We start from the raw sequence: 25,827 nt of genomic DNA, 5'->3' as shown, positions 1-25,827 counted from the left end.
GCGGGGACACCCGGCCAATTCACCGGCCTCGGGCACGGGCAGTAAAAGCACTGTTTCTTAGCACTTGTGATTACAAAACCATCCTGTGGCATACACTGCCGCCTCTGATAGAGACACGCGCACTTCAGCCCGCGCCCGGCAAAGTAGCCTTTTACTGGGATTTCTCCTTTCTTACTTATTGAAGACAAAAGCCTCCAGTCGCTACAGGTAAGTCTGCACAGTATGAAAACGTCGGCAAAACATCTAACAGGCTGCATGCCTGCTACTCCACTGAACCATCACAATTACACAAACCATGTCAGTATTAGCTTCCTTTCAGGAAACAAATCAAGGGACTGCACTAGAGACAAGTACAAAATAATTCAGGTGTGATTAGCAGTTTTATTAAAGAACCTTGAAGAAGTGATACATCTTATTAGATTAAATTAAGCACATAATAAATAACATTTTTGTCCATCATTATATTGCAATATCAGTTCTGGCAAACAATAAAAAAATATCAAAGATAAGATGACATTATTCTGAATGCTGAACAACTGATCATCCACCCTTTGTCATCATCATCTGAATTCCTTATATAAATTAAACCTTATTGAGCCTATGGACTATTTCACATATTCATTACACCCAAATGATAAAGAAACAAAAACAAACAAACAAGCATAAAAATCTATATCCTTTTTTACATAGAGAATGAAGTGTAACTTCATAAATGCATGGACAAACCTGACAGGCTTTCACCAGCACTCAGTAATTGAAAAGTCAACATTTACACAGTATGGCTTTCTTCCTAAATTACAACAGGCCTTAAAAAAAACACAGATGAGGAATTTACATAAACGGACTACAACTGGAACCAGAACCAAAGCTTTGATTAGGGAGCTTTTGGGTTATCTGTTCCTGCCCTTAGTGAATAATAAAATTCAAATATCATGTAACCTGATTTTTTCATTTCATAAACATTCAATTTTCTTAAAGTAAACAACAAAAGACATGAGCTACAACTGTTATATCTAAAGAGAATAAGCCTATACAAACACAAAAAAACCCAGCTAAAATTGTATCTGCCTATTCAGAACATAGTTACAGTCACTGCATGTTCAAGGTCTGTCACACAATACAAGAGAAATACAAGATGATAAATACAATGATAAAACCTTTGATTTAAAATGGGAATAAAACAAGAAAAACTCACTAAATCTAACCTGGACAGAAGCCTTTACAGAAAGCAGATGAACCAACACTGCTGGGAGGGCAGTGATTTAATGACACCAGGACTTCTCCAGCAATACTAACAAAAGAAATCAACCCTCACCGAGTCCATTTGGACCCTATTGCAACAAGGTTATGAAAGGTCTAGAAAATATGTCTTAAGGGACCAGCTGATGGAGCTGTGTCTGCTCCATCTTGAGTAGAGAAGGTTCAGGAGGGACCTCACTGCTCTCCACAACCATCTGAAAGGAGGGTGTAATGAGGTGGAGGCCAGTCTATTCTGCTGTGCCTGCAGTGGGGACCAGAGGAAATGGCTTAAACTGAGACAGGGAAGATGCAGATTTGGTATTAGAATTTCTTTTTCCAGTGTTGGGGTAGTCAGGCACTGGAATAGGTTGCCCAGGGAGGTGGCAGATTCACCAGCCCTGGAAGTATTTAAGGGGTATCTGGATCTGGTCCTGGGTGATGTGGTTCAGGGGTTACAGTGATAGTACTGGGCAATAGTGGGACTTGGTAATCTTCTCGTTTTCTTCCAGCCTTGATGATCCTGTGATTCTACCTGAAGCCCTCTGCTTCTGCAAGGACCACATGTCACAGGTGAGCAAACAGAGCAGGTAAGGCTCAGCAGCTCAAACTGCTCCTGCCCTAGGCCAAGTAAAACCCTGAATAAGCACTATTTTTGAGTTATGACAACTTTGTCCACATGAAACTGCACCTATGTGAGGCTAAAAAAATGGTGGGTTAATGGAAATGTCGTACTATGTTATTTCTAGTTGTTACTGAATGATTACACAACTAAATTCAACTCAAAGTACAGAAAACCACAGGTAATTGAATATTTAATAATCTAGCTAATTCTAACCTGAAAACAGAAATTAATCCTCCTAAGTAACAAAGTAAAAATCATGTTGGGGGATAGGGGGAGAAGGCATCAACTTTTCTTCTGGAGCATCTCAGAGAGATTCTAATAAAAGAAAAAAAGGTTGCAACCATATAGAACTTATTTCGATATATAATTATATAACTGTCTCAAAGTTCCAACTGGCATATTTACCACAGGACCTGGTTTATCATCTTAGCTTTGTAACTAAGTTACTAAAATACATCAGACTGAAATAAATCTTTAATTATTCAAATTAATGTCTCACAACATCTATAATGAGTGACAAGAGGTATGCTTCATTTTTAACTGTTCTATTTCCAAAAAGTGAATATAAATTTCCTTTAAATTGGGAGAAAAGCTACTCAGTGAAAAGGACCGAAGATAAAGTCAATAAAGTGCAAAGGATTGAACTTAACATGTTGCTTAGAAATATATAGACATGAAAAGTACATTTATTGATCAGGAAGAACATAGAGAAAATAAGGTTTTTAGTAAACCTTAACTGAAAGACAGCAAAACTATGCTCAGACAAAGACTTGCAAGTGCCCTAAAGTGAAAGCACTTCTCAGAAAACTACCCTCAGTAAGACAAGCTGGAATACTACAACTTTTCACAGAAGTACCTAAGCCAAAAATTGTTACAGCAGAAATCTGATTTTCCCTAAACAAGAGTTCAATCTGTGGGGTGGAGGATGTGGGGAAGGGGAGACAGGGGGCACAGGAATAGGGGTTGTACGTGTAAATCACTGAAAGTATCTTTATGAAATTTAAGATCAGTGCTTTGAAAAATAAAGCCAATGCCTATGAGGATTTAAGTGCACCAGCAATAAGGAAACACAGCTATGTGAAAAGTAAATGCCTAACCAAAAGCCCAAAGTGCAGCCCTAAAGTACTGAACATTCACATTGAAGCATCTTTTGCTGAGGACTCAACAACAATTCTGCAATTTTCCTCTGTTAGCTCACACATCATCAACTAAACTTCACCTACAGATTTCTAACAGAGGGCGGGGTTGAACCCTCTCACCCCACTAAAAATCTCATGCTGCAGCAGGCCAGCCTAAGTGTTTAAGACTTCCCTGACAGGAAATCTTACCAAAAAATTGCACTTTGTAAAAAGAATCATAGGAAGACAACACTTCAGGAGAAACTTTCTATGATGAAAAACACCTGCAGATTCATACATGGTGGACAGGCTGCCCACATTTGAAATAAGAATTACCTGAAAAAAACCTCTCTCTGTTTTCTGTAGTTTCAGAAATAGTCCAATTCAAACTGCATTAAAAAATGTTCTTGCAGTAAAAGAACAAGTTCAGATATGTTTTGTTTTTTTTAATTAATTTTTGAAGTAATTCTGAAACAGCAAATAGTCAAAATTTGATATTATCTCAACCATTAGAAGCAAGAGACAAAATGGCACCATCACAAAAGCATAACTAAGCATATGTAAAGAAATGGTTGCAAGTTTAAATACATCTTTATCAAACTGATTCTTAAATGTCATGCATACCTATTTCAAGTTCAATTTAAGGATATTTACTTAGCACCCTCAAAAATGTGTTTTGTATTAGGTTTGCACAGCTTAAAAGAGGAAAACATTCACGTAAATGTGTCTTGCCAATTACCCAACAGTTTATTTGCTCAAATATCACCCTCTTGTACAAAGGCTCAAATTCTCTTAACAACAGTCACCTCGAGACCACTAAGGCCTACGCTGAGGCAGAAGATGATGCCACATCATGCTGACAAAAGAGCACAATGTTAAGTATTATTCTGTGTGACAGCAGCACTGAAGTGCCAAGGTCTTTGTATTTTCCCTCCATATCTGTGGGCCTGAATTTGTGCAAATATGTAAAGCCAGGTAGGGTACTGAAGTAACACACAAGTCATAGGGGGAAGGAGGTGCCTTGTTTTCTTTGGTTTTTAGCATCCTCCATTTTAATATTCTGGCACATAACAAGAGATTTCTCTACTTGAATTATCTGCATCTAGAAGAAAAAGAATCTTTTGAAAATCTGGCAGGATGCTTACATAGGGAAACACAGCTCCAGGAAAAACAAACAGGGGGCATTTATAAAACATTATTGTTTTTCACATTGGCAAGACAGAAGACAACTCTGAGGAGCCTAAAAAGATACCAAAGGCTCAAGCAAGCAACCCCAACAGCCATTTTGTTTAAGTTTTCATCTTCTCTAGGCTCTACTACATAGGTTTAAGAGCCCAACAGGCCCCTAGTAAAGGGAATGCAGAATGAACACGAGCAATTGGCATTTTCTAAGTGGTTCAGTCTATTTAACTGCATTTCACTGAGAAGAATACAGAGGCAACATCTCTGTGATCCATGTACTACAGGCTAGGGAAGATGGAAATCCATAGGAAATTCTCCTGAATTAGCTTACAGGGTTTAGCACAGGCAAGCTCCCTGACCTAGCTGCAGCTTGCCCCCCACTGCCAGAGGCAGCATCGGCCTCACTTCCCTCTCTGGCCAGAGTTTGCTCTGCTTTCTGTGCCACAGCATGGGAACAGGAAGCTGAAAAGCTAAGGGGTCCAGGTGAGGGAAGCTTTGCCTTTGGACCTTACTTAATATAAGGAGTATTGCCTACTTGCTAAAAAAGGAAAGACTTGCACCAAAAATCACTTTCCTGGAAGGAAGTTTCTCCCAAACACAAAGAGTTGAACCCTGCATACCAGATCACAGGCTTACAGCTCAGCATGGGAGCCATCCTACAGTGAGCTGAATCCATCTCTCACACTGAGAAATTCCTTTCAATACTTGCTCTCCTATCAGCTACATGGAAATAATTCAGCCATTTTCTACAGAAAAAAATTAAGCATGGGGTCCAATTAAGAATTTTGATTACTTCAATCCTTTGAAGAGCTCCAGAAGAGAAGGAGCCTAGAAGGAGCTAAAATATTTCTTAGGCTTTAGTAAAATATAGTTCTGACTCAAGCACCACATTATTGTAGGACAATTAAGATTCCTTTTTGGTTTTGCACTCTTAATTTCTTTGACCTAACTGGATAACCCCACAAGAAGACAATTAACAGCAACGAAACCTTACCAAGTTGCAAAGAATTCTTAAAATTATCTCTGCTAGAAAAGCAGAGTCCAAGATTCTTTTAAGATAAAATATTAATTTAATAATACCTAATCTCGTTATAAGCAAGAAAAAGCAGTTTATACGTACGGATTAAGTGACCTTGCTCAAACTGAGTTATCAAAACAGAACTACTGCAACTACTTTGACTATATTGCCTCTTTAGTTACTCTTGAAGTTAAACTGACTCTTTATGCCCTAAAAAAGTTTTTCTAATAGTATCCTTAAATACACACGTGTATACTTATAATATCAAGATTAGAACTGTAAGCCTTTTAAGTTTGCTTTATAAATTTGATGTCATTCTGTGCCAAGCTAATCATACTATCTTACAGTGTCACTAACACAACATCACTAGGACCAACAAAAAACATTGAGACAGACAGAAACTACCCATACTACATTCTAGCTCACTTAGAAAGCAAAATGATCACCCAGACTTCAAGTTAGCCAAAGCCTCTCAAAACTCACAAAGCTCTGCTCTCCAGATTTCCAATAAGTACTTAATGCATACAATTAAATCCACAGAGAGGCAATCTATGTGCCAAGCTACATCCAGATGTGTATGTATGCACACACGTACACACAGCCATTTCCATAAAAAGCATTAAATTGATTATGAATTACAGACAGGAAACTAATGTAACTTCCTGTGTGGAGTCTCATCCTAAAATAAATGTCTATATCATACTGTATTCATCCCCTATAACTTCGCTTATACAGAAAAGCTTTAAGTTGGATTTTCAGGACAGCACTCCAATTAACCATTGACACTTCAACCCAGAGTAAAAAATCTGAGTACATACAAGCTTCTGCTCACTGTGAGGGAAAAAAGGCCTTTACAGCCCATAGAGACCTTCTTTTTAGTGTAAGTTTTACAAAACTTTAACCATTACCTTCATCAAAGTCTGCATCATCCTCTGTATGTTGAGGGAAAGGGAAGCAATTTGTGATTTCCAGTCTGTCATCCACCACAAGACCCAGCAGCACGCCTTGGACCACTTCATTCCCCTGTCCTTCTTCTTGGTAATGTTTAATGATCTTTAACACAACCTAGAACACAAAATGATAAAATCATAATATGCAATGCATTGTTTTTGTCCTCAAACCTATGTATCTGGAATTTTAAATTTGTTGCATGGTTTAGAGCTGCAAACAAAGTGAGCTTAAGCACCAGCAATTTTAATACAGGTTGAGGAACAGACAGCCATCCTAATATTACAGAGAAAAAACAAGACCATTAAATAAACCATCAAAATGCAGTTCTAAATCAATTTTCTGAAACACCATTCTAAAATGAAATATTGATCGTTTTTACTTTAGCTTGTTGCTTTAACTGTGAGCTTTTAACAGTGGGTTAAATAAGCCCCAGGTCCAATAAGCCCCCTCTTGAAGGAAACAGGGCACAAAGAACTAACAAAACATCTTTAAAAACTATGCAGAAACTGGTAGGAATTTTTTAAAAGGTGCAGATCCCATCAAATTTCAATTGCATTAATCTTCTAAAGTACATCTCACTGAAGTTTTACTTCAGATGATAGTTCAAGTTATATAATGTGAATGGCATGTCATAGGGTATTTAAGGAAAATCAATGATAAAGGAAAAAAAATATGCACAAATTACTCGTAATATTTTTAACAACATAATTTCCACTTCCTTCCTTAAATCTGAACTCTACAATGAATAATTCTCATGAGATGATACTGTAAATTGGAACAGTATGAACAAAACGAGTCAAAAATAGTCAGTCATTTGCTAGCAACACTTCATACTTGAATAACATTTTATACTTGACAAGAACTACAATAAGGTACGACACTAACCACAAACCTTGACTTGAAAGAACTTAGGCTTTCTCCAGTGTAAGAGAGGTTTATTCTACTAAACCCTAATCCATCCATTCAAAATCCAACAGAAAATGTCTGATGATTATTGTTTTCATTAAAGCAATACTACTTTAACATCTGCTGGCAAACAAACTAGTTTAGTAGGTTTCAGCTCAACTGCCCTTAGAACAGGCTTTGTACAAGTACTGGCTCTTTTAGAGAACATTCTATTGGGGGGGGGAAGGAAGTTAAGCTCATACTTAGACATCAGGAACATATATTTGTACTTAGCTATCTCCTTTGTTGATTAGCAGATGTCACTCTTTGTAAAACACCATTAATGTACTGAAGTACCATAATACAGATTAAATGAAAGAAAAAGGAGAGTAGAAGATATTTGCAAATACACGGCCTTCTTGGGCTAAAATGGGAAAACGAGCTTCATACTTGGAGGCAGGGCAGAGAGGGTAAAACTGAAAAGAAATACCATTTCCAACTAAGTTGGATTTCAGTATCAAACTGGTCTAACACCCACTGACTCTTTGTTTATTTACAGTATCACATATTTGTGCTTCCTCTTTAATCTAGATATACTTGGATTGAAGCTTCTCAATCGTAGATAGAAAACAACATTTCACTCCAATACTCATTCACATCTGTCACTCAAATCCTTTGCAGCCACACCTTTTTATTCAATTTGCTAAAACAGGTCTACAGAGCAGAGACACAAAAAGATACTTTAGTTATATACACCTTATTTCATGGGAAAACAATAAGGAAATTAGGATCAGTGGGCAGTGAAGCAGTATTTAACAGTGATGGAAACAATGTACCAATCACCAGTTTGAGATCACCTAGACGTAGCAGATGAATGTACCAGTCAGCACATAAATAATATTCAGCTTGCATTTACTATAAAGCTAAGGTTTATCATACATTTGCCATAAGCCCTGTCTTCCACAGCCATGGCATCCCTAACTACCCTGACAGAATACAGCACAGCGTGTACTCAGTTGTCTACAACTATTCTCAGCATCTTTACAGTCTTGTAAGCTTCACCTTTTCCAGTATTTTTCTCATTTTCTCTTGAGCTCTCTATGCACACTGACTGTCCCTGTTAATGTGAGTATTTTTTGCCTGTTTGACTTCATTCAGGAGCATTTGTGATACAATGCCAATTTGCTGCAGCGTTTCTGATGATAATTGCTCACAGAAAGCAGTCACAAATGAAACAAGCATGGGCTGTCACAGAATATCAATGATTGTTTCAGAGGAAGAAAACTAGGAGTTCAAAGCTCTTAAATGTTAACCAAATACCCCAATACACAATGAAGTTATCACACAAGCCTGCCACTTTTCAATCGCCATCCTGAAGACCAGAGCAGACATTATCCAGGGAGACACAAACCCCAGGGATTTAAGCCTACCTACAACCTCATTTTCCAACAGAGTCTGAGAAAGGGAGCAGAGAGGTTCATGAACTCAATACTCCAAATTTCACAACCATTAGGACACTGGAGAAGTTTGTGTTTATGACTGCATTGGAAAATACATTAGCTACCGAAACCACTTATAAAAAGATGCATCCAATGACACAGGATTTTTGTTTTCATTTTGTTCTTTGTTCTGGACAGTTTTATTCAGCACTTAAGACACCAGTCTTTTGTACACCAGACTCTTCAGCTCAGATTGAAAAACCTGCCACCAAAACACTACCATATGACCAAGCAGGAAATGTGCTCTGAAACTTGTGTTTCAGTACTAAAAGCAGATCTGCAGGTGTAAAGCAGAACTACTTCTCTAGTAATAACATCAGCTACAACAATAAAAATGTAATTTCCATTTGTTTGCTAGTCTAGATACAGCAGGAAGAGCTGACCACTATGCAAACACCAATGCCATAACATTTCAATACTTCATACTGAATAATCCACATATACTCAACAAAAATGAGCACTAACTTGTATCTAGACATTTCCTAAAAGAAAAATATGTTATGTTTGTGAAGCATGGGAACAGAATCAGAGTAATTATATTGGTCTGAAAATAAATGTAGTAAGTGTTAATATAAATAATGCAAGTAATGCAGCACATTGAAAAGTATCAGTTTTTCCAAATAACACTTAAAAAAAAATCCCAAAGAAATCTAAATGAACACCAGTATAAGCATCTTTCAGTCAATGCTGATTCACCTTCCAAACACCATTTATAATTGCCATCCAATTAATCCCCTAATAGGAGATATTGCTCCTTTGTACAAGCTATAAATTGTTTTAAATACCCATAGACCCTTCACTGCTATGCCATAGCTACACAAAATTAACAGTATCCAAACCAAACCATTTCAACTGCTGCTGTTACTAAAGTAATGCAGCTGGCCAGCCAGGAAAGGGTATGTTTTTAAGGAGAAAATGTATCAAATAACAAAAAAGCCCTCAGATTTGTAAACTCTAATACCCTGAACACAAGTCAATAATCATATGCAGCACGATTTAGTAAATCAGCATAGTAAATCAAAGAAATATTCAGGTACATAATGACTCTTTAGAAAAGAATATACAAGAAATTACTAAATAAAACTCAGGAGTCCCCCCAGCCTTGTAAATTTAGTGTTCAAAACACCAAAGTAATTTAATCACTTGGAGTAGCCACTTAATCAGATTTTAATGACCATTAATCCTCAATTTAAAAAAAAAAAACAAAACAACTTTGCAATTCTGCAGTGCTTATAATCTCCAAATCTTCAAAGCACTGCTCAAACATTAAGAATAAAGTTAAACTAAAAACAAAATTCAAAAAAATGTAAAAGCCATTCTGAAACTATTAAGAACATCAAAGATACATATTTTAACTGCATACTGCCAAATTTTGAATTGGGCTACATCCCAACATCATAGTTGCTAATTTCAAAAGTTTGTACTTCACTACAGAAATACATGTAACAGGAACCCACAGCTGAAGTATTATGAGCCTTTGGAGGAAAATTCTGTGAAGATCCCACTGTAGGGACATGAATATACCAAGATGCACATTTCTGCATTTATCTAAAGAGAAACAACAGCAAATCAAAGCACTGAGGATTCATTTACAGCAGTGTTCCAGAGAGCTGAATGTCATCACATTGAAACCAGATTGCAGTACCTGTGCCATGCCTTGCACATGTGAAATCAAACAAGAGAGAGCTTCTGTTAGCCCAACGAATACATGATATAGCACACTGATCTACAGTCCTAAATTAAGTATTTATGTCTTTTTAAATGCTTAACATTTTTTGCCACCCAAGAAAGCTTTGTGGTCACAACCACTAGCATCAATTGCCAACATCTGGGGAAGAGAGAGGAATGGGGAGGGAGTCTAAATAACTCTGGGCAATGTAGCTGGTGTAGGCACTGACGTGCAAGTGCCACAACACTCACATCTCCCAGTGCTTAACACACTGACACTGTGACCAACAGTTAGCTTGGCAAAAGGGTCTCCAAAGCTGTGACTGCTAATAATGTGTGATACACTTTGAATACATCCATATCACACATGTAGCCTTCTCCATACAAACCCTTAAAACTCAAACCATGGACTTTTATATATCAGTGTTTCGGCGCAAGCAAATTTACATAGTAAACTCCTAGCATAAACCAGATTCAAGAGAGAACTGATAATGCAGCTTTGTAAATGGACAGATCACAATGTTAGTCATTACTAACAATGACTCAGGCAATCGTGTTAACCTCAGAGTTGCCTGGAATCAACATCTTCTTGATACGCATAAATGGTGTGTATATGTATGGCATATATGCCACCTCTGGATAAAGAGTTGAACTGTTTAGCAATTAATATCCACATGAAGACATACCACATTTTACTCTAATTTAGTGGCCATGCCTCCTTCTCCAGGTAGCCCTACACCAAAAGCAAATCTACAATTGCTGGTGTGCTAAAACAACCAATTAGCTATGCAAAAATGAAATTTAATTAAACAGTTCTGAAAGACCCAAGTAAGCATAGAATGGCTTTGTTTTTAAACAAAGACTTGGAAAAAAATACAAAAAGCCTAGATATCATGAAACATGAGCAATGTTAACATTTTAATAGCTCCAGATGAGGTTTTTACACACTACAGATAAGTGCTTATCCTACAGTTACAAAAGACAAGCTCTGGAAGCTTACCAAAAAAACTTGCCTTGAGCTGATTTGTCTCCTGGCTACAGCACCATTTGATAAGACAATAACAGAGACTCTCAACTTTCCTGCCAGGAGAAAAGGAACTCTAAAGTAAATTAAAGATATTACTGCAACGATTAACATTAAGAGAACATATGTCTGATACACATGACACACTCTTCCAGATGATTAAGGAGACAGATGTTTATAGACACACATCGAAAATTCCACCTTAATCAGGGCAGTGCACAGAAATGGGTTCTAGAAAGCACTGTGACAGATAACATGTCAGAATTAAGTACAGAATCAACAGGTTGATACCCTGGTCTCATAGCTGCTGCATATGAACCTTTGTGGCACACGACTCACAACCACATAAAGTCATGGCATGAGTCCAACATCAAGCTGAGTTGTGTGGCTGACAGTCCTGAAGGACAGAATGCTATCCAGAGGGACCTGGACAAGCACAAGAAGTAGGCCACAGGAACTGCATCAGATTTTGTAAGGGCAAGGGCAGGGTGCTGCACCTGGGTCAGAGCAACCCCCAGTAGCGGCACAGGCTGGGGATGAAGGCATGGAGAGCAGCCCTGCCCAGCAGGACTTGGGGTGCTGCTGGATGTGAGTGAGGCTGGACAGGAGCTGGCAATGGGCACCCCCTGTCACAAAGCCAAACAGGTCCTGGGCTGCATCCAGGGCAGACTGGGCAGCAGGTCGAGCAGGTGACTCTGTCCCTTCTGCTCCACTCTCATGAGATCCCACCTGCAGTGGTGTGTCCAGCTCTGGACTCCCCAGTGCAGGAAGGCCATGGACCTGTTGGAGTGAATCCAGAGGAAGCCACCAAGTTGATCAGAGGGATGGAATACCTCTCCTATAAGGAAAAGCTGAGAGATTTGGGCTTGTTCGGCCTGGAAAAAAAAGGCCTTGGGCTGACCTGACTGTGGCCTTCCAGCACCTGCAGGGAACCTACAAGGATAATGGAGAGGATTTACAAGCACATGTTGTGACAGGACAAGGGGGAATGGCTTCAAACTTAAAGAGAGTGGTTCTAGATCAGATATTAGAAAAAAATCCTTAACTGTGAGGATGGTGAGGCACTGGCACAGGTTGCCCAGAGAAGCAGTGGATGCCCCATCCCTGAAGGTGTTCAAGGCCAGGCTGGATGGAGCTCTGAGCAACCTGGTCTTGGGAGAAGTTTCCCTGCCCATGACAGGGGGCCTGGACCTAGATGATTCTTAAAGTCCCTTCCAACCCAAACCATTGTATGAAACTAAAGATTAGAGGTGAAACTGAACTTTGCATGTTATACTAATCTCAATAAATATGACAATTTCTACTGATAAACACTGAATTCACTTAAATGCATATTCCAGCTTATTTGCAGAGATCTTTGATTTTTTCTAGATTCTCTTATTGAGCAGGACTGCATTTTTGACCATTCCTGACATGATGGATGTCTAGACATTTTTTCTTTTGTTCTTCATACTTAACTTTTATTCTAAAGTTCTTTAAGCTCTTAGGCCAACTTTATCTCAGAAGAAGTAAAAGAAAAAAAATTTAAAAATAATTTTCTATTAAGACCTTCAACATCTTAAAGCAATTATTTTGGCAGATATCTTCAGTTCTAACTATGTTTAGTGTCCAAAAAAAAAAATTAATTCCCTGAGAAGTTATCAAAAGCTACTTAATCTAAGCATTCTGCTGAAAAACCTAAGGCCAAGACTGAGTAGACTTAAAAGCAAGGTAACTTCAGAAGAATGTAGTTCTGAACAGCAACTTCAGAAATAACAAGCCTTAGCCCTCACTGTTCTATCTAGTAAGTGTAGCAGTCATCCTTTGGACAGAAGACCTCAAACACCCCACAATAATTTACCTTTATCTTGACTTGCTAGAGTCAAAACAGCAACATTTATGAAGTCTTTGTAAATACAGTTCTTGGAATAATAAGCTTACATTTTATGTCACTCAACACCTAATTCAAGATCAGATGTTAAAATCTTATTTCTGAACTTGACAAAAATTTGGGGCTTAAAAACAGTAATTATATAGGAGCATAACAAAACGATGCATGCAATTTCATACCATCTCAATTGGGTGCAAATAGTAAAATATCCTTTTGACATGAGCAGAGGTTTCTTGGAGCTGAGCCTAAATTCACCAGCAATGAACAATGTGCACTGATCTCAGGTGGGCCTCAAGCAGAGAATGCTACATGTATTTTTTACACTGAAATTGTAAATTAAAGGAATCTGTCAACTTTGTCTCATGTAGGTGCTCAGCACCAAACCATTCTGGAAATCCATGTTAAATTGAACAGAAAATTATCCATCTTGAACTATGGGGGGATGATGCTACATGCTTCTGTACTACAATAATATTTTTGAGTATTAGGAAGTACATGAGAAGCATCCAAAGCTTTTTGTTCCCTGGGTGTCTTATGACATCACTTAGTACCATAATACTTGTTTAGTTTGTAAACCTCAAGACTTCAAATGATTTAACTGCAAGAGGGAATATCAGTAACCTTTCTGCTCCACAATATCTACATGAGGCTAAAGAAAACTACCCAAATCATAACAGATTATTGATGTAACAAGTCTTTTCTGTAACTTCTGCTTGGTTTAGGAACCATTTCCCCCTGTAATCATAGGAAACTAGATGGTTTTCCAGACTACCTCTTGCTTATAGCCATCTCACTTTCCTTCAGCATTTGGTTAGGGTTTCTTTCCAACAGGACAACAAAGGTGATAATATCTATATCCAGCAATAAACCAGATATAACATCCCTTGTCACTTTATTTCAGTAAGTGGCTGACTCAAAGCACAGTTTTTAGTCAGCGACTGGCCAAGAGACATTTTATCATTCTTCCTGAACATTGACTGCTTATGTGCACTGTTTGGAGCATGGCTGAAAAAGCTGTACCTTGCTTATCCTGAAGCTTAGTCTAGAAAAAATAGGCATTCTGTTAATATTTCACTTTCTGAAGTGTAGTGTTGTGTCTGTATAACTTGGACTGTTCTGTCCCCCCCCATCATGTAATGGTCTGCCCTGGTTCTCCTTTCCCTCCTTTATGCTGCCAGTTATCCCAACTCCTCCCCAGTTGCCTTGGAGATTAATGCACCCTTTCTCAAATCCCTCCCTGGTGCCCTGTCCATCACCTGGCGCTCCCACCCTTCTCTCTAGAACTCTCTAGAAACTTCCAGCTAGAGCGTCGAGTGATTGGCTCAGGGGCCGGGGCCCCACCCTCAAGTTATCCCCATTGGTGTTCTCCCTAAGTCAATCTTTCGTATCCCACTCCCCTCTGAAACCCTATTTGTCCAAGGACTGACTCCGCCCTTGTTTCCCTCCCTCCTTATAAGCTGTTGCAACTTTCCCCTCTTCCTCTTTGGCGGTCGGTTCTGGGACCCGGTAAACCTGGGTTCACCACAGCTGGAGAGCGCTCTCTTATTTCTGCTGACTGTAGCCACAGGCCAAGCCACGTCCTACCACAAGGCAGCGCTGCTGTCATAGCACAGGGTTTGCCTCAGGTGCTGTCCCGAACCACGGAGATGGGGACAGTGCCCCCGTACTGCTAGCGGTGCTGGATAGCCAGCCGGGACATCCGACAAGGACAATCTTTCTCCAGCTGCACCGCTTCACTGAACACTCTTGCATAGGTTATGTGTAGCTCAGCAGCATGCTCAACACAAACTGCAAGCAAAGCTTCAACCACCACTGAAACACCCCAGAGAAAACACTTCTAAAGTAACTGTTCTTTCAGTTGTTCTATTTCTCTTTTTCAGAAGAATTACTTCCAAACTGCTGTGACTCGAGAGTTTAGGATTTCCCTACTAGCAGGAGGGAAAAGCATTCTAACAAGAAAGGGGCGTCCCTACAGCGACACGGCTGCACCTGCCAACAGCACCCCACTTCCAGTCAGGGTGGTTGTTCCCACAGTGCAAGCCCAGGTTCCTACAGACACTGCCAAGTGATTGACACACAGGCTATTCACTCACTGGAAGCAAGCTTAGCTGCTGCAAACACGGGTTAGCTGCTGCAAACACGGGTTGGCTGCTCCCTCATTCTATTAATGGGACACTTTCAAAGTCATAAAAGATTTTTTTAAAAATCGTAATCTACAAAAAAACTTAGTTCAAATTACAAAAATCACTGATTTAATGTGAAACCAGACACAGAACATGAAACATTTGTCAGTACCTAGAACTAAGACAAGTTAATATCCAAAATATAAAATGGAATAGAAAAACTGAGACAAGACTCCACAGGTAGGTGGAGTTCAGACTGAAGAACTGGAATAGTACAGACACCAAGCCTGTTTCTGCACAAGTTCAACATTAGAAGGGAAGATTACTGGGTTCTGGCTAGAGGCGTGTTGAGTTTTCATAGGCTGTGGTTTTCCTTGACTCTGCCAGGAATTTATATTCATCAGCTAATGTCTAGTAGGTACCATGAAATATCTGTTTAAGTCATTTATTTACTCATGTCCAAGTGAGCTGCTTGTTCTTGCAAAAGGAACCAGTTAAACACAAACTACAGCACATCAAAGGAAAAACTACTTAAATAGTGGAGAAAAGCAAAGGTTATTAAAACAGAAAAATACTGAATGTTAATCAAGGTGTGTGTTACCAAATAAATCAATCTCTTCTTCATTTTTGTCCCGCGACATTTGAGTTTTACAGTAGTTCAGTCTAATAACCATCTCCAGGGCTAATCACAAGCCATTAGCACACTTTAATATTTTACTTTAATATTAAAGTAAAAATGCAGCATTACATGTGCATTGAAACTCCCCATTGCTGTGCTCATACGCTGGTAAAACACAGTTCTCTGCAATGCAAAGTTTCATAACACATTTCACAGTCCATGGATTCATGCACATTCCCATGGAAACCATCAAGGCCACAGGCACTGCAGAATCACTTCCTTATAGAAACACTTCCATAGGACAGCCTAGGACCTCATGGTGCAAGGCAGGGCATTAGACGTTATTAGCACACTGACAGGAGGCAGAGATAGGGATGGGATCAGATAGCATCCAAAATTCTGCTGGTTGCAAGAGGGATGGAGCATTTCCCCAGGACTACTTAGTATATTATTTCTTCTATTTCCCAAATCTCACCAAACAAAACACTTGAAAACATTTAGTATTTCAGGCAGTTTTTGCAAAATTGCCAATATAATTCATCTTTATTATTCTTAATGAATTCAATATCTAGCCATCATTTCAAGAATGAAAGCTAAGGAATATACTCCTTCAGAGCACAACATATGGAAATTATATACAAGTGGTACAGACAGGCACAGTTTCAACATTTTCTGCTCGAAACACCAGAACTTTGCATTTATCCTTCAACACACAGTCAATAAAATGTTCTGTGTATTAGTGAATCACCAGTGTTCACATTCATGGTGCACAAGGAGTGTATTGCAAGTATAAGGTTTTCTTCAGTATCAACTTCTAGCAGCTTCCTACAAAAAAATTTAAAGATGACAGCCAAAGGCAGCAGTAGCAACTTTATTTAACAGCCTATTCTTTAATCAGATTGTGCCAGACTGCTACCATTTTGAAGTTGAAGAAAAGCTGCAAGACAGTTACTCTTACCTATTTGACCTTCAAAAATTAGCAAAGGCAGACCTAGATGGGGATGAGGGAGTTCATCTGAGACTACTGATCTTTTCCAAAAAACATACCCTGCACAATGAAATTGGAATATGCTATTTAAGGGTGTGTCTTTAAAGCATGACTTCCATATGCATTCAACAGATGCTTCCAAGTAACCAGTAAAATCCCTACTGGAATGACTTCCATATCGTTTTAATAATTTATAACTTTTTGCACAACGATTTTTTCCACATTGAAACACTCAGCCTTCCTGGCAAACACTTGGTTATGTGCTAAGGGGCTGCAACAGAGACAGATCCCCCTAGTAACAGCTAGTGCAATCCAGAGAACCAAGCCTGCGTGGAGTCTCAGTTTTCCTGCTGACTTAAAAGTATAAAATTGAGGGGAAAAAAAAAGCCCAAACCATGAACATCAGTTATTGCTTCAGCTTTCCCATCTTTCGAACAGAGATTTGCCTTTGTATCATCATCTGAAGACTGCCACATGAAAATCACTTCCAGCAGAGTTCCATTTCTAATAACAGCTACTGTGACAAAGAGATTAAAAACAACCATTCTAAATTTTATCACTAAGAGTGCCAATGGAGAAGGCAGTATGGCTTTCAAATTGCTTCCAAGGAGTGATGACAGCTGCAGTAAATATCCTACGTCTCATCTAAAGTTTAAAAAGCTTTAAAACAGCTGGTTTTTTTCTTTGCATTTATAATAATGTAATAGGAAAAAACTCCAAGACCTAAGTGCTCAAAACTCAGCCCTACACTGAAGAAGCATTTTGTCAGACTCCATATTTTCCTCAGGTATGCACAAAAAAAACCCCAAATAATGATAAGTGATTCACACCTCCACATTCCTAAACACCAAAGAACTTGCTAAACAGGAAGGGGTATGAACACTGCTTCTTGCACAGATATGGGCTCCAAGGAACAGGGAGGATGTGCAGCAAACACACTGCAAAGCAGGATACAACATGTGAGCAGAACAAAGGCAAAGGCAAAGACCAACAAGACTTACATGCTCAAAGCAACATCCACACACTCTCTTTCCAGAAAAAACCCCAAATATTTACAAAAGAGAATTAGCTTGTTATTGTATGCATGAAGCAAAATTCAGGCATATCTTTAAACTCCAGTGAGTAAATAAGCCTGTCTATTAACTCTAAAATTTGATAAAGCCAAAAGAAATTAATAGAATGCTTATCTGAAATAAATATCCATACACAAGTCATTCAAAAATATTCCCAGACTTAGCTGAAGTAACTTTGTGTATGCACATTAAAAAAGACATTATCAAAGTTAAGCTCTATTGTCTTGGTTTTAGATTATTGAATAATCATACAAAATACTAACAAGAATATTTATTATATGAGTCTAAGTTTTTCCCATTTGGTACATTAACAATTGATTTACTTTCCATTAAGCTGATATGATTTTATTATGTGGTAACATAATTTAACTGTTAGACACTGTTGGTAAAACCAGTATCACATCTCTGCAATCTTAATACTGCTGGAAGATTAAAAATAATATGAAAGAAAAGTATGCTCAAAACTATACCATCACTGAGAAGGTATTTTGAGCTTGTGTGTAAATAAGGAAAAACAACATCCAAAAGGAACCATATCCAAAAAATATCTCTGGCAAAGGAAGATTAATGATAAAATACTATAGCAACAAAAAGTTGAAGATACACAATCCTTTTTCAAAGATTAAGGGACCAAAAAAAAAGTTTGCTCCTCTTCCTACAAGGCCTTTCATATAGTCTGTAAGATCTATTTAAAAGGTGGAAGGAAAAGTCCTAAGACTGAATAGGGTCTGGGAGGTGTTCATTTCATACACACCACCAAGGGCCTTTCAGTATCTGTACCTGCTGGGTCTCTCCCTGGGGCCTGCAGTTCTGTGTACATTTCTCTCACCCACACCACATTGAATGTCAGCTGCAAAGCTCTCATCTTTTTACAGTAAACTGAAAACCAAAGGAGAACATTTAACAATGTTCAGTGTGCAAGCAGACATAATGCACTGATTGCATTCAGCAACAAAACCATCACTGGTCACCTCCCAACACACAGAGTCAAAGCTAACACCAACCAGCACAAAAGGTCATGATTATTACCTGCTGCATTTTAGATGTAACATTTCAATCACTAAAAGGTAGGAATTTATTTGAAAGATATCTGGTGGAAATACTCTTGTCCTCCAGTATCAACACAAACAGGAACCACAAGAGCACGATCTCCTGTTTTCACAGGAGCTATGAATTCACAATTACCATGTCAGAGACCAGTTTGATATGCACATAAGAAGGCCTAAAAACAGAATTTTAACTGCTAGTGACAGCAGTGTAGAGGGCAACATATTATTCCTCCCTGCATGCAGCAAAAGAAAGGCCTGTTTTGAACTAAGATTTTCCCCTTGAAGTCTTGAAGTGTAACACTGCTCAACACATTTAAGCCACCTCCACATTCAGAGTAACTCCTTTTGTCAGCACACAAGTTTCATGGCATGAAGCGATACCAGATGTTCCAGATCTAAATGCCTCACTAGGGTACACTTACCATGACACTTAGGAGATGCTGAGTGCACCACTGCACTCTTACTTATCATTTAAAGTTTGTGCTCTGCTAGCACATATCCATTCCTATCCACTGACAAAACACACTGAAATTTGCATTCTCAGAACATCATGATATGGGTACTTCACCCACTGCAGTTCAAGAAATTTCACTAAGCCTGAAAATTGTTATATTCCAAGGAGGCTCTTGCCCTTTCAACTTACCAGCGCACATTACTGCTTTCTCTTCTGAATTTAAGCACAGATTATATGTCAGAGGTTCCCTTCTGGGTTAGATTCATGCAACTCATTGTTAATACATGAAGATTAATAGAATATAAAACAAAGCTCTTCTGTCTTCTCCATGGTTCAAGGTATCCATGAATACATCAAGCCAGTATTCAATCCACATACCAACTCTCAGAGCCAGCATAATGTCATCTAACTCTTTAGGGAAACAGGTCAAGGAAATGTCAACAAGATTAAACTTCAAATTAAAATTCCATTTTAACTCCTTTGGAAGAAACACAAAATACAATACAGCCTGGAGGATGTTATAGCCTAAAATACTCCCCTACAGCTCTGCAATGTCAGAAACATTACAAATGACAGCATGCAGAACCCACCACTGTGCATTCTTGCAAAGTCTTCAGAAAGGGTAAAGAAGGAAAAACCAAGAAACACAAGAAATGCTAGGGAAAGCACAATATTCACAATTCAAGAAATGTCAGAGATTTCAGCCAGTTCAACACAGGCTTCACCAGTACGACAAAATTACAAAATTTACTATGGAAATGGATTCTTTTCTTTCCATAGTGTCAAAAGTTGTCATTTTAAAAAGTCCTTACACAAACATTTACAAGTCTTAGAAATTGATTTTCAGTAATCATGGTAACCTTATTTCATTTACTGTGGTCAAACATATCATCCTGAAGGGCTCCTCCCTACAAAAACCTGAGGATACAGTCCAATGTATCCAACCCCTTTATGGCAAAAATGGATGGCAATTAAAAAAAAAGGCACAAGTGTGACGGTGTTCACAGGGGTCCAAGGATGAGGGAAGAGATGAGAATCTGACTCCATGTTTCAGAAGGCTTGATTTATTTATGATATATATTATACTAAAACTATACTAAAAGAATAGAAGAAAGGATTTCATCAGAAGGCTAGCGAAGAATAGAAAAGAAAGAATGATAACAAAAGCTTGTGTCTCAGACAGTCCAAGCCAGCTGACTGTGATTGGCCATTAATTAGAAACATCCACGAGACCAATCACAGATCCACCTGTTGCATTCCACAGCAACAGATAACCATTGTTTACATTTTGTTCCTGACGCCTCTCAGCTTCTCAGAAGAAAAAATTCTAGGGAAAGAATTTTTCATAAAATGTGTTTGTGACACACAAGCAACTTAAATATCACAATTATGAACAGAGCAGCTACTGAAAAAGAATTCAAAAATTATGTGAGAGGTTTTTTAAACATGTAGACTCATATATTCTTATCTGTGTTATTGTAAATAAGTAAATAAATCCTCTATATATACTTACCATAGATAAGAATACAAAGCACTAGGCACACCACAGCATCACCAAATCAGGGATGATGTAATGAAGCTTGAAGTAACAATCTTTGATTACATCACTCATATCTGACACAAGAGAATGTGGCACTATAGCCCCACTGATGATGGTGATGCACACATGCAGACAAGGCCTACAACTTCTAACTATCCTCTTGACATATTTTTGTTTTGGCCAATGTATGTTTGTATTTATCCAAACAAACTTACAAAGATATCTTAAGGTGGAGTGGCAATTTGTTATTAGTATTAAGGGTTTTGTGCATCAGCAGTTAGGAAGATATAAGAATAGAAACCTACAGGCCTTTTGAAAAGCCTACGTAACTTTTGCTACTTCCTGCAATATGTAAAAATTGTGTGCAAGGGACATATGTGTAAAAAGAAATCACATGCAGTGGTTGAGTAAACAAGGAACCATCATTCCCATTAGTGAAATGATAAAAGCAATGCACATATTAATGCTTTAGCATGAGCTAAGGATCTAGTTATATTATTTTGCAAGAGCCATGTATAAGCAAACCTTTTTCAGTCAGCTAACACTGTTCTTCAGAACCATTTCTGGGTGTGTAATTTTTTGAATGTGTAAATAAATGCAAGGGTAAGATTTAAAAGGAAAAATTAATTTTGGTTCTTAAGAATTTAATTAGATTAATTCAGGTAATTTAACCTTCTTTCCTAGAATAACCTCATACAGAAGATTTGCAGAGAATGAAACACCTTCCCAGTAAAAACACAGTCCCTTGGAACTACTCTGAAGGCAAATGTGATTAATAACACTTATCTGGCCTAGCAGCACACTTGCTTGCTAAGAGTTCCCCACCTCCCATCCCACAACTGCTATTTTCCAGAAGAAAATTTCCATATATCCATCACCCACATATTAGTGGTTGGCACAACCCACAATCCATCACATGGAGTACCTGGTTTTGGATATTAGTTCAATTTCTGAATGACACAGACTTTGATGCTCATCATGTAGAAATGCTACTTACTTACCCTACCAGATCTTACTATGCCTTTGAATGACACACCAGTTCACTTCTGCCTTCACAGTTTTCTATGTTGCCTGCTATCACTACTAAAATCATCAGAAATGCATAAATATGCCAAGGAAGTCCTCCATAGGTGCAATTGTAGACAGTGTAGTAGGGTTAGAAGTTTCACTAGGTAAGCATTTTAGAGAAGTCTCCAAGACTTGATGGAAATCTAGAATCTTCTGTTAACCTAAATATCATTCAAAGGAATAATTATTTCTTATGTCCTAAAATACATCAGCTTAAAGATGAAATTTCTTACTGAAAGAAGTTACTAAGTTACTATAATATCAGTGAACCAAATCTGATTAATTTTATCAGCTGAATTACCAAATATTTGGTTCCTATTGGAGAATTTCCAGAATAGAACAAACCAGAGTCCGTCAACACCTCTTGCAAAAAAAAAAAAAAAAAAAAAAAAGTGTAAGCAAATTATGGTAAGCAAATTCTGTATAATTATTTCTGACAGCTTGCAATAATTATAGAATCAGAGAACTGTTTAGGCTGGAAAAGATCTCTTAAGATCATCAAGTCTCACCATCAACCATGAAACCACATATTTAAGTGCCACATCTACATGTATTTTCAAACACTTTTGAGGAATGATGATTCCACCACTCTGGGCTGCCTGTTACAATATTTAACCACCCTTGCAGTAAAGAAATTTTTCCTAATATCCAATTTAAACCTCTCCTGTACCAACCTGAGGCCATTTCCTCTTGTTCTATCACTGGTTACCTTGGAGAAGAGACCAACCCCACCTGGCTCCAGCCTCCTTTAAGGGAGCTGTAGGGAGTGACAAGGTCTCCCCTGGGCCTCCTTTTCTCCAGGCTGAACAGCCCCAGCTCCCTAGGGTGCTCCTCGTCTGAGTTGTGCTCCAGGCCCTCAATGACCTCCTTGTAGCAGAGAGCCCAAAACTGAACATGGGATTTGAGGTGCAGCCTCACCAGTGCTGTGTCCAGGGGCACAATCATTCCCCTGCTCCTGCTGCCACACTACTCCTGCCCCAGGCCAGGATGCCATTGGTCCTTCTGGACACCTGGGCACACAGTGGTCACGTCTGGTTGCTGTCAACCAGCACTCCCAGGCTCTTTTCCACCAGTCACTCTTTCCCAAGCCTGTGCACTGCTGTAAACAAAAGCTCTCTCTGGGCTCCTTGACTGGAGAAAACATGATGGAATATCCATTTAAATTTCTACAACAGGAAGCAAAGACAACAGGATATCATACATGGCACTTAATCTGATCTTTTTGTCAGGATGGTCAAAAACAAATACATGAATTCTTACATCTCACCTGAAGGAAAAAGCACATTTTATAATGTGCTTCTGGAGGCTAATTTTTTACCCTCCATTTTCTAATTTCTTAGAAAAACCAGACCACCTATACTGGAATCCACTTTCAATCTAAGTTTATTTATTAAGAAATTGAACAGATTAAAACCAGATTTTTAAAAGAGGCCCAAGAAGCAGACATTGCTGCACCATTACACAGTAAGGTAACATCCTGACATTCAGAACTTCTTCTTTTCATTACAAATACTAGGGTTTTTTTTTTTACTTTATTACTCCTCTGAAACACCAAGCTTTCTAAACATACTTTCACATTCTCACATACAGAGACTACTCATGCATCTTCTATTTAGCACTCACAGACTCCAAAGCAGCCCACCTAAACATGCCTCTGCTTTCAAAGCAGCCCCACTTGAAGGGTTAATTGTGACACTGCCAGGAGATGGGTGACCACTGAAGAGAAAGAGATCACCAACTCCCCTGATGCCCACCTGAATTCAGAACTCTTGGTGTGTAATCACCCTGGCCATCACCAAGATGACCGATGAAGTGCTGTTACTTTGTGAGAGCAGACAAGACATTTAAACCGGTGAGGTATCAGGAACACTTCACAGGCATTTCAGTAAGACATTATAACAGAATTCACATTGTTTGCATAGCAAGCAAATTTATGCCAACATTTCTCTCCATCACAGATGTCACAGAAGTTTGTGAACCAGTGCCAATGTCCTGAGAACACTTTCTTTGTCTAGGAGACATCTTCAGGAGGTGGAAAGTTGAAAGCTTTCATAGTTTTCAATAAATCACCTCCCTCTGTACTGACTCCATGTGAGAGGCACTCTGTGCTGTACCAGAAGAAAATACAGGGAGAAGGAAAAAAACCCATGAAACAAAACAAAATCATAAGCATTTGCTGAACTGTCAGAAGCAGAGCATCAGGTCACAGCTGATCTGAATCGACAGCAGCTCACAAAGCAGATTACATGCTTGCTAGAGAACAACCATGAGCAAAAGAAATCAAATTTACCAGTTGTTGTCAAAGTGTATAGCACCAGCCTGCAGCAGGAGCAGCCTGCTATCCACTGCTGGCTTTTTTGGAACATTTCACAACTGGTCAGTTTTCACCACTCCTTGAAAATGCACCAAAGCCACAGGCACACAGATAGCTAGACAAAACAGGGCAGAAAAAATGTGATTCAGATTTCCTCTTTCACAAGACCTACCACACACAAATAAATTATTCTTCATCTTCCCAAGTATTTACTACACTGTATACCTCCAGGATAAGAGCTGAGATCTACCACTAGAAGTGCCAAGCAGGCATCAAAGCTTATCTCAAAACTATGATCTTCTTTCTCATAACCAGGGTGCCAACTCTCTCCTTCACACTCCAGCTGTACAGTGTTCTATTGACACTTGGCAAAGATGATGAAGCAAAAAAACAATGTTCCTATACTTAAGAAGTAACTTTTTCTCATTCTGTCACTAACAGTATTCCCAACTCTCTAAGGCCTAAACCAACACAAAAAGAACCAGCAGCAAAGCCAAGAACCAACTTTAGCAGATGCTCTTCCACTTTTGGCCTGCACGGATTGTTTGTATTAGGAAGGCTCTGTTCTCTGCTAAACCACTTCACCCCTTTAGTTTAATTTATTTCTCACTAAGCAAAGGCAGGAGGTCCTGGCAGCTCTGACAGATAAGGCAAAAGGCACAAAAGGTGAGGGAAAACCCACCGTGCTTCTCAGCTTACACCTGCGGCATTTTCCGGGTATCTGGTACGAGTGTGAGGTATGAAAGCTGCACATAGCAACTCCGGACACAGGGGCGGCAGAACTGAACGGGGGAATGGGACATTTATAGACAAATCACTCCGCTCTGGCCCGTTTGTTGACACACCAGGGACAAGCATCGGGAAGCCGGGCAGGGGTAAGAAGCCGTTCCTGCCCCTCGAGAAGCGCCGCTCCCCGCAGGACACGAGGCTCCGCCGCGGCACCGCCCCACGCACAGGCCCCGCCGGCGGCTCCACGCGGCCACCCCGACCGCCCCCCGCCCGCAGAGGTCCCGGGCCCTCTACTCACCAGCCCGTCGATCTGCACTTGCTTGACGGCCGAGTCTCCCGCGGCAGCGGCTTTGCCTTTGCCCTTGGAGGCGCCGAAGCCGCCACCGGCGGCACCCGAGCCTTCCTTGCGCGACGCCATGGCTGCCCCGCACGGCCGGAAAAGGAAACGCGCCACACCGGAAGCGGCGGCGCGGCCGGGGCGCTGCGCGGCCAAACGGCCCCGGGCGGGAACGCGGAGCGGCGAGCGCGGGGTCCGGCATGGCGGCGGTGCCGGCTCCGGGCTGCGGGCCCGGCTCGGCTCGGCCCGGCCCCGGTGTGCCCGCAGAAACTGGGCCTGAGACCTTGTGCCAGCTCATCCGGCATGCGACAGCCGAGACAGCCCTCCCTGCCGGCTTTCCTCTCCACAGAATCATTTACCTTGGAAAAAGCCGCCAGGATCATCAAGTCCACCCTATGAGCAAACACCAGCTTGTCCCCTACACCATGGCACTGAGTGCCACATCCAGGCGTCTTTG

At 39.6% G+C, this 25,827-nt stretch overlaps 1 protein-coding gene and 1 long non-coding RNA gene across 2 annotated transcripts in view; both read right to left on the bottom strand.

Moving 5' to 3' along the window:
* EIF3H (eukaryotic translation initiation factor 3 subunit H) overlaps positions 1-25,489 on the bottom strand; it is an 87,514-nt gene extending 62,025 nt beyond the window's left edge. The window contains exons 1-2 of the mRNA XM_054654564.2: positions 25,332-25,489; positions 6,088-6,244 (exon numbers count right to left, since the gene is read on the bottom strand). Coding sequence (XP_054510539.1) covers positions 6,088-6,244; positions 25,332-25,451 — 277 coding nt within the window. The 5' untranslated portion in view covers positions 25,452-25,489. The remainder of the gene's footprint in view (positions 1-6,087; positions 6,245-25,331) is intronic.
* On the bottom strand, positions 23,356-25,290 carry LOC143695524 (uncharacterized). The gene is made up of 3 exons (XR_013184803.1): positions 24,987-25,290; positions 24,281-24,419; positions 23,356-24,098 (listed from the first exon to the last, which is right to left on the bottom strand). It is a non-coding gene; the product is annotated as an uncharacterized LOC143695524 (long non-coding RNA).
* Positions 25,490-25,827: the final 338 nt, after the last annotated feature.

The sequence above is a fragment of the Agelaius phoeniceus genome, chromosome 1 (assembly GCF_051311805.1).
Source record: "Agelaius phoeniceus isolate bAgePho1 chromosome 1, bAgePho1.hap1, whole genome shotgun sequence".
Taxonomy (NCBI): Eukaryota; Metazoa; Chordata; class Aves; order Passeriformes; family Icteridae; genus Agelaius; species Agelaius phoeniceus.
Note: the sequence above shows the minus strand (reverse complement) of the source record. Positions and strands in the feature narration are given on the sequence as shown.